Here is a 16,771-nt window from a genome sequence, read left to right as displayed (position 1 = left end):
ATAAAATATTATTCTTTCATTCATTATCACCTGATGCAATTCCTTTTCCTAGTGAGCTTCCAGAAAACACTGTGTCTTTATGGCGTTATATCTATTACCATTCTTCTAGTCTCCATTATTTTAACATTCCTTTGATTTTGTTATGCAAGGATGGGTTACTTAAAGCTGTTTATGCTTGGTGTCTCCATTCCTTTCCCATTTGCATAGTGACATTCAACTGGGATAACTTGAATAACCATACTCATACCCAGTCTGAATGAAAAGGTAATATAGGAAGTTTTGTTTATTGTTTTTTAATCCTTCTTCGTATTTGTGCATTAAAATAGATATCATCAGGAAGGCTCCAAGCTGACAGCAATAAAAAGCTACTGAATGTAATGTTTATTCAAATCTTCACTTACATTTGTTTCTGAATTGTCTTCTTATAAAGAAAGACTGAGCTTAGAAAAACGTTTGAAATTTTAGTTTATAAAATCATACTTAGAAATAAGTTTTGGTAATAAAACCAAAGAAGAAAAAAAAATACAGCTCTCAGTTTGGTTTAACTGATGCATTAATACTGCTTTGTTCACAGATTAATTGCATTTTTATGGTTTATTTTGATACATTATAGGAAAATAAGATTATTCTTTTAATATGCAAGTCTTAGAAAATTATATTATATCCTTACTATTACTTCCAATATAATTTCATATAACTCAGAATCAAGCAATGAATAATGGGGTAACTCACTCTTGTTCTTGTTGATGCATTGATTTTGCACACCTTGACTAAAATTAGAATGAAGATCTTGATACAGCTCCTTTATTACTGTTTTACTTTTACATCCACATAAGAAAAGCATTACGGAACAATCTGAAGAATTAAAAAAATATTACAGATTATATAGATTAGAAAAAGAATATGATTCATAGGTTAAAAATAAGACCTAATATAGGAATCAAGTTCTAGCTGAATTTTGAAACAGTGTAGACAGACAGGACAGTAGTGCTTTCAAGAAAAGGCACTCCCGCACATTTGAGTCGTTAAAAAAAAAAAAAAAAGCGGTAGAAAAAATGACCATATATTATGGATCTTGTTCTCAGTAGAATGCCCACAACTTCCTATGTGAGCATAAGGATGTCTTGTATTGAGGTTTCCTTTAGTTTTCATGTTTATTTCTCACAGGCCTACTTCCATTTAGGAGTCAATGACAAACTAGGATTATCTGGAAGACCAGACAGGCCCATAGGATGCCTTGGAACATCAAAGGTTGTGAAAGAAATATTTAAATTTTTACAATATTGTTATTAATGTATATTTCAGATAAAGATTGCATTAGTCTCTAAACTGTTTTAAATAGAATTTAAGTGTAATTTTGTTTTATGCATATATTTTAAAGTCTTTTAATGTATTTTGCTATTAGGAATATGCATGCTGTCTTGCTATAAAACTGCCAGGTTTCCTGAACAGCCAATTCCAGTAATACTCCAGTAATATTTGGCCAAAACAGAACTATTGTTGAAGTGAGCCAGTTTAACTGGAAAGTAGATCTGCATACCTTATAAAAATCTATGTGCTTGAAATTAGATACGTAGGTTTTATTTCTAATGTTTGTTTTTTTTTTTTGAGTTCAATTGGTCTATATTAATTATTTCCTTGATAGTTTCAAAATACTTCTTTTCCCATTTCAGCTACTTTAATGTTTGAACAATTTTAAAGAAAAGATTAACTGAAACTTTATCTCCCCATAGATTTATCGAATACTAGGAAAGACTGTAGTTTGCTACTCGATTATTTTTGATCTAAGTGATTTCTACATGTCTCAGGATGTTATGATGTTGATTGATGACATTAAGGTAAGACAGATCTATCTGTAACTTTGAGAAACTGACAAAAATAAGAGTCTGTAGAAGAATAAACTGTGAAGTTTGATAAAATACAGGTCTGAAAGCTGAACACTGTATAATGTGTATTTTTCTAATGTAAAATAATGCAGTTTGTTATATTATTAAGGTGAATATTCTGTCAGCCCAATACGAATTCTAGTGAGTGTCTGTATCTAACAAAAAAAACCAACAACATCAACAACCCTAAACGTGATTGGGATAGCCTTAGTATAACAAGCAAATTATCTTTAGTTTCTTTGGGAAAACTGGTGTTCTTGGCTGCAGAAAGGAAAGAGACTGTTCTGCTTAAGAGAAATACGACAGCCTCATCTGGAAGAAATATTACTAGACTTTGTACAACTATTAAAAATTGCCTTCCTTTCATAATGTTAAGGATGGCAGCAGTGTGCAGCTTACCTGTTAAGTCCTCCACGCATAGAAGGTGGCATTGGTGATAATGACCATGATTCAAGAATTGGATTCCCCTGCATACTTCCTAGGTCATTACAAGTAATTCAGTACGTGCTAGTTTGCCCACCAGTTCAGTCTGCGATCAGTGCGTATGCGAGGAGTATTTTCAGAAAATCTGAATGCTTGAAATAACATATCTCCTTTGAAGGAATCTGAAACTATTAGTGGTTTCATTATTAGCTAAAGTGTTTACGATCTCTTGGGGTTTTCAATGCTGTTACTTTAAGATAACTCTTCTAGTGTTTTGCTTTGTGTATTCTTGTACACTGTGCTGCTGTATTGTTTGGTGACTAACATGTATTTCTTACCTAGAATGCACTGCAGTTCATTAAGCAGTATTGGAAAATGCACGGTCGTCCACTGTTTGTTGTACTTATCCGTGAAGACAATATAAGGTAGAGAAAGATAAAAGCATCATTTGCAGTGTAATTCTTTCCTAGGTGCAGGATTAATGAGGTTCTGTTTAAAATTTCAGAGGGAGCAGATTCAATCCAGTATTAGATATGCTGGCAGCCTTTAAAAAGGGAATTGTTGGAGGAGTGAAAGTTCATGTTGACAGAGTACAGGTATGCTGCTTTTCCTGAATGGTATGTTTATATCTCCTAGTCTTGGTACATGTATTCTTATTACTTCTGTTTTTCATGTGACTTATGAATATTTTACTTTGTGTCATAAAATCATATACTAGATGGCCTTTAAAGGTCCTTTCTAACTCAAACAATTCTGTGATGAAAATTTAGAAGTCAAGAACCAAAACATCTGGTACAGTTCTTCTTTTATCTCAGAAGAAACATGGGCTTATTTTAGGTTGTTCTGATGAGACTTTTAAAAGCGATAATCTTCAAGAGGATTCTCAGAAGGGAGGAGAGGTTTTTATGTTCAAAAATCTTCTGAAATTACCTAAGGAAAAATCCATCATGTCAGAAGTTGAGGTTTTTGATTAGATAGTCAACAGGAAAAAGGTGTTTCACATATACTAAAATTCTTAGAAGAATAAAGGCCTATTTCTAAACATCTGTTTGAATTAATTTTAAAGAGGAACATTACTTCATTAAAATGCGAAAATTACTGAGTTAGGTGCTATTTTAGGTATGTATATCTGCTTATACCTATTAAAGAACGCCTCTTTTCGTAAGTGAGAAGACAAGACCAAAGACAGAGATGATTTCTTGTACCTCAGAAAACCATGAATATGAGGAACAGCTGGGTCATTGGTAAATTAAATATTCAGAGCTATAATGGTATAAAGTATCTTTGCTATCTTTCAAATATTTATGTGTTTCTAACTGGTCACGTGTAGGTCATGTATTTTCCTGTTAGCATTTACTTTTCCTACAGCAAATGCCATTATTGTCCATGTAAAATCTTACATTTGTCTAGAGTAGTTTTTGTATTCTTAACTGTAACTGCAGTGGCGTTCCTGCTTTGCATTTGATTAAACTGATGTATTACCAGACAAGAAATTTTTCAACCTACATAATGTGCCCTTTTTAAGCACTACACTGGTACAGTCATCTAGAGGTGAATTTCCCCTTGCATACTAAATCGACTTACATAACTAGTAGTTATGAAATATTTAAGATGATAATGGCAGTTATTGGCTTTTGCTTATTTTTTTTATCCATTAGGAATGATAATAAAAAATTTGATCGTAGTCTTTTGCTTTAATGTAACTTAAAAAAAAAAAAAAAAAGACTGTATATGATATGGTATGTTAACTTCGTACTGTGAGTTCCCTTAAATTTTTTTGTCTGTTAACTAAAGTCAAGATTTACCATGGAAAATAATTAAGGTGTAGTTGAGGGATCAAATGCCTTGCTGCAGGTGCTCAGAGGTAGCCTTGTACTCTGCGGGTCAGGCACGTGCCAAAGCCAGCAGAGGGAACTGCACAGGTAGGAGTTAGAGGGGGGAGCAAGGATTGCTGTTAGCCTGGCTCAAGCTGTCTTCTGGGAGTTATATGGTGTATTCTATTGACAATAAGTCCAGCACAGGCATTTTCTACCCTCCCGTGATTTGCATTTGTTATTGTCACCGTTTCAGATCTCATGCATTTGTGTCTAACTGTACTGTAACCCAAAATTACAAAATGATCACATTTGAGGGCAAAATGAAGCCAGTTTTCGTTAATGATAGCTAACATTCTGGAAGTGAAGGGCTTGTAACTTTCGTAGATCAACAAAGTGAGTAGAATTATGCAGAAATCACTTCCAAGGGATTTGCTACTGAGAGAATCATTAATGTAACAGTGCTATAATATAACTTTCTTACAGTTATAAGAGTTCTGAATGAAATCTGTTAAAAAATAAAAGGCCCTACAGTTTTTTTTCCAGAGAGAAATTCTTACGACATCCATAAAAACAATGTGCTAACATCCCCATATGTCAGTACAATAGGTTTAATGATGTTGCTGCATATTAATTAGTGAGATAAAAATTGTTATGGCATTAAGGAAAAGATACAAAAACTGGTTTGGGTTCAGTGGCAATGGTTTTCAATCTCTTACATACTGTTAACCATCTTTTCTATTTAGCAGCTTTCCAAAGCCTTTATATGTCTTACCCATTTTATAAATGAATGGTAGATGTTGGTGATCGATGCATTTATACTGGAATATAGTATGTTTTCTCAGTCAGTTTGATGTACTCTGTCAATACGAATGCACAGCTGTCACATTTTGGAAACAGTCTTTTTTCATTATGGAGGAGGAGCTGGGACTTGTCTAATTCATGGCATTTTCTTAATTCAAGAATTCCAACAAATGATAGACTTAATCTTTGTGAATTGTGCTTACCTGCTTCATTTAGATGTCTGTGCCTCAATGTACTTAGACAAAATGTGTCTCAGATTGGATGAATGCTCTTTTTTCTTGTAAAATACACAAAATGAAATTTCACTGAGAAATGTGTACCCTTATCAGATTTCTGGCTTTTTTCACTTTTCACCTTTACTGTCTGTTTCCATCATCATGATGTGTTCAAGCAGGCAAAGAATGGTAACATCAGCAATGAAAGACAAGTTTTTATTTTATTTTCAATTGTCTTGCAGTTTAACAGATCACTATCTTACTGCAGACTTATGTACAATTGAAAATGGAATTTAAACATTCACAGTACATTGAATTTTGTTTAACTAAGGAGAATAATCAAAACAAAAAATGCTGTAGTATAATATGTTTCCTATGGAAGTATATAAATATGAAATTTATATGAATTTGGAGTGAATTATAACTGTAAGGGCTACATCAGATAAACTAAACACTAATTTTCAGGTTTGTAAAATTCTGAGACAGAAGTAATCATAGACCACATTTGATGTGTATACGTAGGGCAGGCATGGTTTACGAAATGACTACAGAGTAGAAAATGCCATTAATGTTGTGTTTTCATGAAACACCAGTAAGACTGACAGAAAAACTAGCCATCCTTCAGAGATGCCTGGAACTATGAACATGATAATCCAGAACAAGGGCATCGTGCTGAACTTTGAGTGTGAGTCCTCCATCTCAGATATTTTCATCAGGTTGGTTTTTGGGATGGTGGAGCTCGGCATTGGTTAAGTTTTACATCGCAGGCAAAGGAACAGAAGAACTCCAGCAAAAAAAGAGACAGCAGCCCTAAGAGACTTCTGCTGTTTTAAGTGAGATTTTAAGAAAAAAGAAAGGTACTGTGGAAGTGTAAAGATGTTCGGAACTGTAGATATACTATTTTCCAAATGGAAACCAGCAGCAACATTTTGAGAATGTGGCTCCTGGGCCAAACCACTATATATTAATGTACTTTTCTGCGTCTTTTTAAATTCTAACTATCATTTTTTAATTTCAGACATTAATATCTGGAGCAGTTGTGGAACAACTTGACTTCTTAAGAATCACTGAAGCAGAAGAGTAAGGCTATTTGTAAATATTAATGATGAAGTATTTGATAATTAAAATGTTTTCTGAAATGTGAAGAAATGAAATACTTGTTTTCTAGGGCTCCTGTATTTAAGAGTCTGGAGGAGCTGGATCTTCCAAAACATTCAAAAGTCAAGAGACAGTCTAGTACTCCAAATGCTTCTGAACTTGAGCAGCAACCAGACATAAATATTAATGACTGGAAAAACAAGTCAACATATGAGATTCTGCAGAAACTCGATGTAAGAAAACTTGACAAAAATACAGTGCAACTTCATTGTCATGGAACGAGATGTTATCTGCTGATGTTATTTTTAAGTAACCCATTTAGATCAACACAACTACTGTTATGGTCCAGTGTTCATAATATGGCTAGTAACATAAAATGTCTGATGCGCCTCTTCATACTCATCAGAACTTTCAGGCTTGTTGTGCTCTAACTGCTGGCCTTCGTTTCTCCCAGCTATCCAAATCTTCTGGTAATAAATAACCACCTAAAATGGGATCAATTTGTCATGCATCTTATGAATAAATATTTTATTTCTAGAGTAAAGCTTAAAAGACTTCAACAGTTGATATTTACTATGATAAACTGATCATTTATTAATGTTATCAAGGGAAGGTTCCTGTCTGGTATTTTTCCCATTTCTAGAAGGAAACTGCTGTTGACCATTTCTAGATCCAGTGTTCAACAGGAACACACAAAATATTCTTTGTGGTTCCTTAAGACATTATAAGTATTTCAGCTATAAATGACAGAATCCATGAGTAGAAAATTGGGTAACGCTTCTGAAGCCAACTTATTGCAGCTAAATTTGAACCAAGGAGAAATCTCTGCAAGCAGCAGTGAAAATGATGCAGTATATATAGGATATTAAATATTTGTGATGAGGTTCTCTTAAAAATAAAATTTTAGAAATATATATACACATTTTAAATAATAACAAGGCCTTTTGGTTTCACTAAAGTTTTTTTTAATAGTTTTTCTGACTTTGATTTGCTGAAAATTTGATGGCTTTTTGTGCTTGTTGTTGCTGTTTTTTAAGGACTGCAACTGTCTAGCAAGTCAAGCGCTACTTTTGAGTATATTGCTTAAAAGGGAAGGACCGAATTTCATCACCAAGGAAGGTAAGAGCTGCTTTCAAGTGAGTATTCTGAATATTTCAGGAGGCAGCTGCATATTTAGTTGTAATGAGCATGAATAATGGCCATGCATGTAGTCGTCTTCCTTGCAACTAAAGCAATTTCAACATTCAATGGGACACGCAAATTCATAGTGTGGCGAGGAATGAGCTGCTAAATATATGAACTCTTGTAGATTGTCTGTACGCAGTTGCTTTATCTGTTTGTAATTCTGAACAAATGTATATAAGAATTAGGGGATTTGACCTTAGATATAAAACTGAAACTAAAGACAAATTTGCATGTTTGTCTTCATTTTAGTTTTAGATAATAAGATGCTAATTCAGTATATCTATAAGATTTATTCTACTTCAATTTTATGTTATGTCTTTGTATTAGAGCACAAGCTTTAAATTTGTGTAAGTTAATTCAGAATAAGGTACTTGGACCTGTGGCTTTTGTGTTGCAAAGTTTTTGTTTGCTTGTTTCCCTGCTCCCCTCCTTTTCCCAGACTGTTTATTAGCTACCTTGGTATATATGAGTTCTTCTCAGAAAAAGAGGAACACTGTGAGTAAATAATATTCTTTTAGTCACTCCTCAAGCAGTGTAGCTTACCACTCCGTGTTGAAGATTCCTGCTTCATAATCCATATCAGTACCGCTCTATTAAGAATGTCATAGAAAACAGTGTAAAACGGAGTAAAGTTCATTGGACAATTCACAGTGCATTGTTGAAATACAATGTCAATCCAAAGTTATAGCCAGAACTGGAGCACATGCAGCCTCTAAAGCAGGCTTTTCACCAGCATTACCTGTACTGTTGGACTTGGAGAATCTCTGTAGCTTTCTTCAGTCCTTAGTAGGTTTTGTCCTTCCTTCCTTGTTCTGGGAACAACTTGACTTCCTAGACTCTGTAAACAACTATCATGACCACATTTGATCACTGGTCAAAGAAGTCCTGCTGTACCTTGGACTTGGTTAGACATTTTGCACCATCCAATTTGAAGCAGTAGATGGTGATAAACTTTTTAAATATGCACCTTGCATTACGCGGTCTGAATCACTGACTAAAAGTTCCAGTCCTTGTACAACTGGAGAATGCTGTAACTGACATTAAATAATCACACAATCGATGACAAATAAATCTGAAAACAAAAGCTGAAGGGTCTTAGATGTTCCTACTGACAGGCATGAGCTACGATTTTAACAATCAGCTTGCAGTAGTATTGTCACAGATGAACTTACTGCTTACCAGTAAGTGTCTGGCATGAGAAACACTGCCATTCCATATAAGAATTTAGAAACTAGAAGCTAACTGAAGCATAAATAATTGTATGTTTAACTCTTTTAATGCTTGATTCCTGCACAACTGAGGAGATGTCAGTATAACAAGTCTGTGCTATGATCAACTGTGGGCTGGCAAAAGAATGGTATCTCTTGTTCTTATGAATGTAACATCCATCTATACTTCATGTCTTCTCCAAATTCTGGACTGTCTTCTTTGATTTTAAAACAGTGCTCTTCTTATGTCCTACTTTATATTTTCTAGATCACGTTTCTACAACATTAATGCAAAGCACTTTAATAATATATTTGTGACATATAGAATATCAGCTGGGAGAGGGAGAGTAGTAATGCAATAATATAACGTCCTGTCTGTGTGTCAAATATCCTCTGTACTTTGCAAAGGTGATAGTTAGCTTCACTAGCTTAGTGCTGTAATGCATGTGGATACCAGTGTTCACAGTGTAGCTTTGGTATCACCTTTGTGATCACCTTACTGCAGTTATTCAGGATGGAAACACAAAACAGTGCAAAAACATCTTTCATAATCTCCCAGCTTCATGTCAGCTGAAAACCTCATGTCCCAAATGATAAATCAGGTGGTGTCTTGTTCACATACAAAGTTGAAAACAAGTCCTGCCTTGGTTGTCAGCTATGACAACCTTTATCCAAACATAACATCACTTGAATGAACCACCTTGTCAAGAACAAGACTTGCCTGTTGCTTTTAGCTCCAGAGAGCGTGGAGAGTATCTATTCCATCCCGTATCCAAAACATAATCTGCAGTTTGATGAGGAGGTACTTTATCATGGAGACATACCTTCTAGCCAAGACCATAGATTCATCTCCCTAATATATCTCAACAATAGGTGCTATCAAATCTCTCTAGAGCAGGAGCAGAAAATCAAGCTGAGGTTGGCTTTTGCTTCTTGTATAACAACATACAACTGAGTAATGTAGGTGTTGTAGATGTTAAGCACAATAGGTAAGTGCTTTACTAAAGCTAATTCAGAATTAGCAGATCTCATCAATATTACCTTATATTTAATGAAAAAATGCATATTTCTGATGTGTTTGTTGTTGTTGTTGCTGTTATTTTGTTGTTTTGCTATTTGAATAAATGTATTTATAACGCAGGTACTGTTGCTGAACATATTGAAAGAATCTATAGACGAGCTGGCAGCAAGAAGCTCTGGTTTGTATACAGTCACTATGTTCCTTCTGGTTTACCATTTTTTTTTTCCTAATATGCTTACAATGACTAAAGGTGGTTCCTTATGCACTTAGAGGAGAAAGGGTGGAAAAAAGGACAACTTTTCTGATAAAGTTCTGTTGGTTCACTGTGGCTGAAGATCTTGTCTATAATGCTTAAAAAAAAAAGTACTTATCATTATCTTATAAAATAGGGAATATTAAGCTGCTTTTCTTATGAGAATTAATGCAGATATACAGTTCTAGTTAAATTCAAATAATGAGAAAAAATAAGAATATTAATATTCTTATTTCTTAGAGAGTGGGGCAAAATAATACCAATAGCTTTCTGTCACAAGGCTGGTGATCAAATATAACTCAGTTTATATTTGTATATATGCAGTTTGCATACTCCCCCTGAAGTAGTTTACTTTGAGCTTGACTTTGTCACGATAACTTCAGAAGGTCTCAGCAAGTAGGCTGGTGGTTCACTTGTTGTTCATTAATTGCTTTGCCTGGAAGATTAGTAGAAATTTCATACTATTGAAGACATGAGTTGAGCTTGTCCTGAATTCTGTTCTCTCACTCTGACTACTCTTAACAGATGAGTCTTTACATTTAAGATCTGTTTTTTGTTTTAGTTTGTTCCTGCAGTTAAATGGGCCTTTGCCAATAATACGATAGAACCAAAATACCTCGGTCGTATGTTTTTAAGAATAAAAACCAAAAGTATTTTTAGGAACAAAATATGTAAACTGTTTCTCGTTTCTCTTCCATGATTGCCATTTGACACACATATAGGTTGGTGTTGCGCTACAGTGCTGCATTTGCACAGAAATTTTCTTCTTCTATAGCCCCACATATTACTACTTTACTGGTACATGGGAAACAGGTAAAGTGCCCAGAGGTCTGAAGCAGAACTCCATGAGATTTTTTTTGGCTTATGTGCGTTTTGATATTGTCAGCTAATGCATTTCAAAAATGCTTTGCTCGTGATCTCTTGATAAGTGCATAGCAGTTCTCACAGGAATCAACATCAACTGTTTGAATTTAATACTAACACTACAGAGTGTTACAACTCATTCATCAATTCTGTTGATGAATGAGTTTTAGCAACCTCAAAGCCTGTGCTAGAAAACCTTAAATATGTGTCTACTAAATTTGTATTTTGTCAGGAAATTATTATTAAAAATATAAATATCTTCAACTGTCAACTGGATATATGAAAAAAGTCTCTATACAAGCCAGTTTTAAACCAAGCAGTTTACACAAGTCTCCTTTCTGTATGAAATATTACCTCACTGTGGAGAACAAAGCAAAGCCTTGATGTTACGTTGTTCTTTCTCCTGCAAAATTATTATGTGGCCTTAAAAGTTACCAAGGTTATCTTGCAAAACGAATAAAATGTTTTGAAAGACAAGTAGGCATCTGTTGTCTGTTTTGAAGATGATGCAGAGAAAAGAACAAGCTTTTTGTGGCACTTGTAGGTAGTTTAATGAGTTCTAACTATTTTATTTTAGATCCATTAACCTATATCTTGACTAAAAAAACAAAAATCCAGAGAAGATAATACAAAAATCTGATCTGAATTCCATGTTGCAAATAATGTATGTATTCAGCTGATTTTGAGATCTCTGAATGCTGTGACAGACTTCAAAACTAGATATGAATTCATTAAACTAGCTTTTGATATGTAGTGGGATTGCTCTGTTTTCTGCCCTCAGGTCTGTTGTGCGCTTCGCAGCAAGTCTTTTAGGTAAACTAGTGGACAGCCTTGCACCATCTATTACTAATGTTTTAGTTCAGGGTAAACAGGTAAGTCTTTACTTTTCAGAAATGTATTAAGGCGTAATAACAGAAAATAGAGAAATGGCTGTTTTCATTTTGAAATTTGCTTATGCTTCTTTTAACAGTACCCAAGAATTTTAAAATACCCTTTCTGTCGAAGAAAAATTCAGTGAAGATATATTTAATATTTGCATTTACTATGGGCTAATGCATTTCTTCTCACGTAATGGCAGAATGACCTTGAAAAGGCAGTTCAGTGTCTGGATAAGAAAGGGAAAGGCATGATTTGCATAACTCCTTTGTTTTCTTATATATGTTATTTCATTTCACAAAAGGAGATGGAATCAAGCAGTAAAACTTACTAACTGGGCTTTTTTAAAAAATAAAGATGTGGCCTACAGAATCACTCTCTCTGTAATTGAGCTTAAGTCAGTTGATTTTTTTACAAGGAGTGACAGCTGAGAAACAGTCTTTCAGGATTTCAGGTTTCTGCTCCGAGCAGATTTTAATCATCAGTGTTTCTTCCCTTCCTGAGGAGGACTTTTTAATTTATCTGCTAGTACAAGAATTTTAATTAAATTTATGAAGAGCTATCTCCAAGTAATAGAAGTTGAGTATTATTTATTTCTATAATAAAATATGCATATATTTACCTAAGTAGAACGCTATGATAACAGATTTGTCCTTATTTTATTCCATATTGATGGCCAGGTGTGTGCTTATAGAGCTCTGTAGCTATAGAGGAAGTTGCATCTGCAGGGAGCATGATTTACAGCTGTCGATTTCATTGAGTCCTTTTTAATAAAGATCCTTCTTGTAGGAGAAAAATCAGTGATACGGTGTTTCGCTGACAATAAATTGAAAGATTTTTTGGGGGCTGTGTGTAGTTAAACAATCCAGTACAGCAACATAATAGTTTCTTAACAAGAAGGCTGTAGCTTCTAGGGTGCTCAAAGAAATAAGAAAACAAAATTCAGAATTAAGTTCCTACCTTTGAGTGACCTCCACAGCTGGGATGTCAGAAATAAAAGAATATCTAAACCTGCTGTACAGTCTTGATTAAATGCCTGATTCTGAAGCCATAGCAGCAGTCTTGCACTTTAGTTTTAATTTGGAAAAACATTCTCCAGATTTTCTTTGGTCTTTAGTGAATTTTGTCATTTAATATCATCCAACTAACAGTATTAACAATCGTCAAGCAGTGACATTCAATTATTTTTGTATTGTAAAAAGCAGAGTTCATGAAGTTTAGTTTCTGAAATGCTTCTATGGTGCTTTTATTCCTTTCCAATTCTTCTGAATTGTTTTCAATATACCGTAGGTGACACTTGGAGCTTTTGGCCACGAGGAAGTAGTTATTTCTAACCCCTTATCCCCAGCAGTCATTAAGAACATCATCTATGAAAAATGTCAGTTACAAGATGAAAGGGAAGCTGTAGTTCAGCAGGAACTTGTCATACACATCGGCTGGATCATCTCAAATTCACCGGAGCTTTTCAGTGGCATGCTGAAGATACGGGTTGGGTCAGTAAAGTATCTATTGCACTTACTACTAACATGGCAAGTAAACGTACACACTTCAACAGAGATTGTTGCTACTCTGCAAAAAGGATTGATATGAGTTGATGCAGCAAAATTTGCATGCTTCAGTTTTACACTTCTAGGAAACCTGCTTTAAATTACTGTGCCAAAACTGAGTTCACAACTGCTCTCAAATTTGCCAGTCAGCAGTGTAAAGCAGAGGAGGGGCAGTCTTTGTAATACCTCATTTGAAGCTTTCCTATAGCTAATGCAGTAAACTGTGGGATTTTTAAATGCTCAATATTGAGCAGGTTAAGGCTTCAAAACCAAAAACATTGTAGTGGGGTTTCCGTTTGGCAAAGGAGCTCTAGGAAGCGTGCCACCTCTGGGTCACCGAGTCCTGCCAGCATCCAACAGCCAGAACATTCTTCCTGACTTACCTAACAGCCATGGAGGCAGTGAAGTCTTTCTTTCCCAGCTTCTAGCTCACTCAAGCAGGTACCTACATATGTTTCCAGTAAGAGCTGAGCTTTTAATATAGTGAGCTTGTTATACAGTTTTGTCTAGATCAATCTTAAGAGTCCAGTAACCATGAGAAACAAATCCCTTGGAAGTAGTTTTACGAGGTACTTAAAATATTTGTTTTCAGAGTTGTAGCACTACAGTCTACCTGAAGAGATTGCTTGTTCTTCTCTAGCATTGACTGTAATGGGAACTTCAGGTCAAAAGCTTTCTGTTGTTCAAATGCACATCCCATTAAAGAATTTCCTAGAATATTCTGAGGCACCTAGATAGTGTATCTGATATCTGGCAGAAAGAAGACATTGTTCAAGAGCAGTTCTCTACACAAAAATACTTAATCTGTGATGATTGAGCTTATAATGTGATGTTATCCTTACTACAGATAGGCAAAATACTTCTTGACTGCTTATCAAAGTTAAGCTATACAGAGCTTCATAGCTTACGAACCACAAACCTGATACAAGTCTGAAACATCATTTACAGCCTGGATTGTTCTATTTAATTCTTTGATAATGTGACCTACAAGTAGTTTATGGTTGAGTGTTGTCATATTCTCTGGTATCTGTGTTTACACTGCTATCTACAGTAACTTTTTTCACAGTTAGGAACAGACAGATGCATTTGAATAAGCACTTCTTTGAAGACAGCAGGTTCTAGTGACTGAGATTTACAGAATTATTGAAAATGCTTTAAGACTAGAATTTACGTATTCCATCTTTTAATAGGGAAAGCATGACATTTCAGCACTGAAGTTGTATACTAGCAGTCGTATTTTCTAGTGTATAAGATTCCTGATTCTGAGTTAGTATTATTTTTGGGTCATTATAAAACCAAAAACTTTGTCACTTGTTTTACATTTAACTGGAAGTATATTTGTTCCTTCACACTTAAATACTTTTCTGTAGCCTTTATAAATCCATGTTAATCTTCTTCCCCCTTCTCATCATCTGCAGCTTATCCTTTTTGCAGGATTTTTTTTTCTTCCAAGGTTAATTCTGGAGATTCAATTTCCTTTATTCCAGTGTTATCACCCACTTCAGTGAGCAAAATTAACCTCACAGAAGGAGCATTGCAGTTTGATAATGATTTGATTTAGTGTCTTGTTATTGATTTGTTTTCAGGGTTTCATGTTGAAATATATCAAGCTCCTGACAGTCCTATTACTGTAAAACCTTCCAATCAACTGACTTCTGCCCACCCTTATTTGTGAAGAGTTCAGTAAGAGGCCCACTCTTCACATTGCTGTGTCACATAGGCCACTGCAAACAGAAGAGATCAGTGAACAACTTGCACACAGATACATTTGAATTGCCAGTAAAAAATGAATCAATTCAAGCCAGTTTTGCTTGTTAATCTTAGTAACAAGGGAAAGATGCTTATTCACACAGTCAAGTAAATAAAATGTATGTGCTGGATAATGTAGTATGCCCATGTAGCCTAATATTACGCTATCTTGTACCTTGAATGAATAATCTTAGAAAAAATACAACTGTGTAGCAACATTGAATTAGTTGGCCTGACATCTCAGAAGCCTCTGAAGTTACTAAGAATCCTTCAGTACAAAAGACCGTGACCTGACTTAGAGAAACCATTCTTTCCGGGTAAAGTAATAAAATACCTGCAGAATGTGGCTATATTGGTGACAAGGTAAACCTTTTAGGAATAATTCACGTTTTCTCTGATAGAGAGTAAACAGTTCTTTAACAGATCCTAGACTTAGATGAGGTGTTAGATGATGGACTACTTGAAGAAAAACTAGTTATGTTTCTTTTCTCTTTTGATTGTAATAGCTACTTGTACTGAAACAATGTGTGTGGAAAGTGAATAAGGTCCATGTTCAGTTATCCTGCTTCATCTGTATTACTTCATCTTTGATATCATATTAAAAGCTGCAGCTTTTTTTTTTTTTGCAGAATTAAAATCATCATTTTCCCTTTAATAATTTGCAAAATCCTTCTTCCCTAGTCCCTAGGGCTGAAAAATATTCACCGTATCCACGTTTTTATTTAATCAAATCTTTTTAAAAAGGGAATAGCAAAAGAAAGAAGCGTGATGGACAGCACAAAGGAATTTCCAAATCTAAAGCTATTAAGAAGCCCTGAAATCTTTTTAAATGTAAAATTATTGAGTTGTGTTTTTCTTAAAAACAGAAGCAAAACACACATACTGTCAAGGGCATACTTTTGAGTAGGAATTTCAATATCAAAAATCAAGTAAATTTTTGTCCTAATGCATGTGGGACATAGGTGAGTATGTGGTGAAATTGTTTGAGAAGTATGCTTCGCAACCCATTTCTAAAAGTCTGTTCATTATCGCTTTCAGTTTATATCATATTGCAAACAAATGAAAAATCTGAGTAAATTCCACAAAACAGTACAAACAGCAGAGTGTGTTTGATTAATGTCCTGACAGTGAAATAATACTAGCTGGATCATGAGGGATTTTCTTGAGGTGTTCTACTAGACTAAATTTTCTTCTTTGGAAACTTCACATTTAATTAATGAATGCTTTCCTCCCTTCACTTCAGGTGGATTATCCATGCCATGAAGTACGAACTGCAATTCCGTGCTGGGGATATGCCAGCCAAGGACTTGTACCAGATGTCCCCTAGTGAAGTGAAGCAGCTTTTGTTGGATATTCTTCAGCCACAGCAGCAGGGGAGGTAATGAGATGTGTGGGTTTGTGGCACCAGTTCTCATTCATAACAGACTGTTCAAGTAATTTGCGTTTCTGAAATACCTGCCCATTTAATAGATATACCAAACTATCTGCAGTCAGTAATCGACTTCTTTAAAGAGAGGTAGCAAAGATGCACTTTTTCATTTTCCCAGCTGTGTCCAAGTTGTACAATTGTTCCTTTTACATTACAGCTTCCTTTTTCACCTCTATCCTTTTGGAAGCCTTACCTTACAGTAATTATCTATATACTTTGGCAGTACTGGGAAGCATTATATTTCTTGATGCCTGCGTCAAGGGATAGGAGCCAAAATTACTCAATACCATCTACTTAAGTAACTTGTAAGAACAGCATGTATGCTGTTCAGTGCCCTTTTTTCAAGCTTATTGTATCAATTATGAATTTTTTCTACAATACTTGAGAGGTTCTGCTGCC

At 34.8% G+C, this 16,771-nt stretch overlaps 1 protein-coding gene across 6 annotated transcripts in view; it reads left to right on the top strand.

Moving 5' to 3' along the window:
- PHKB (phosphorylase kinase regulatory subunit beta) overlaps nt 1–16,771 on the top strand; it is a 69,265-nt gene that overhangs the window by 48,669 nt on the left and 3,825 nt on the right. For 4 of the 6 annotated variants that reach the window (XM_021408295.1, XM_021408296.1, XM_021408297.1 and 1 more), the window contains 11 exons: nt 1,168–1,251; nt 1,734–1,838; nt 2,652–2,734; nt 2,815–2,905; nt 6,161–6,222; nt 6,311–6,473; nt 7,278–7,359; nt 9,775–9,832; nt 11,553–11,643; nt 12,938–13,140; nt 16,187–16,321. In XM_021408295.1, the coding sequence (XP_021263970.1) occupies nt 1,168–1,251; nt 1,734–1,838; nt 2,652–2,734; nt 2,815–2,905; nt 6,161–6,222; nt 6,311–6,473; nt 7,278–7,359; nt 9,775–9,832; nt 11,553–11,643; nt 12,938–13,140; nt 16,187–16,321 (1,157 nt within the window). Of the gene's footprint in view, nt 1–1,167; nt 1,252–1,733; nt 1,839–2,651; nt 2,735–2,814; nt 2,906–6,160; nt 6,223–6,310; nt 6,474–7,277; nt 7,360–9,774; nt 9,833–10,629; nt 10,721–11,552; nt 11,644–12,937; nt 13,141–16,186; nt 16,322–16,771 lie in introns of all 6 variants that reach the window. The other 2 variants (XM_021408301.1, XM_021408299.1) reach the window with 2 other exon arrangements.

The sequence above is a fragment of the Numida meleagris genome, chromosome 10 (assembly GCF_002078875.1).
Source record: "Numida meleagris isolate 19003 breed g44 Domestic line chromosome 10, NumMel1.0, whole genome shotgun sequence".
Lineage (NCBI taxonomy): Eukaryota > Metazoa > Chordata > Aves > Galliformes > Numididae > Numida > Numida meleagris.
Note: the sequence above shows the minus strand (reverse complement) of the source record. Positions and strands in the feature narration are given on the sequence as shown.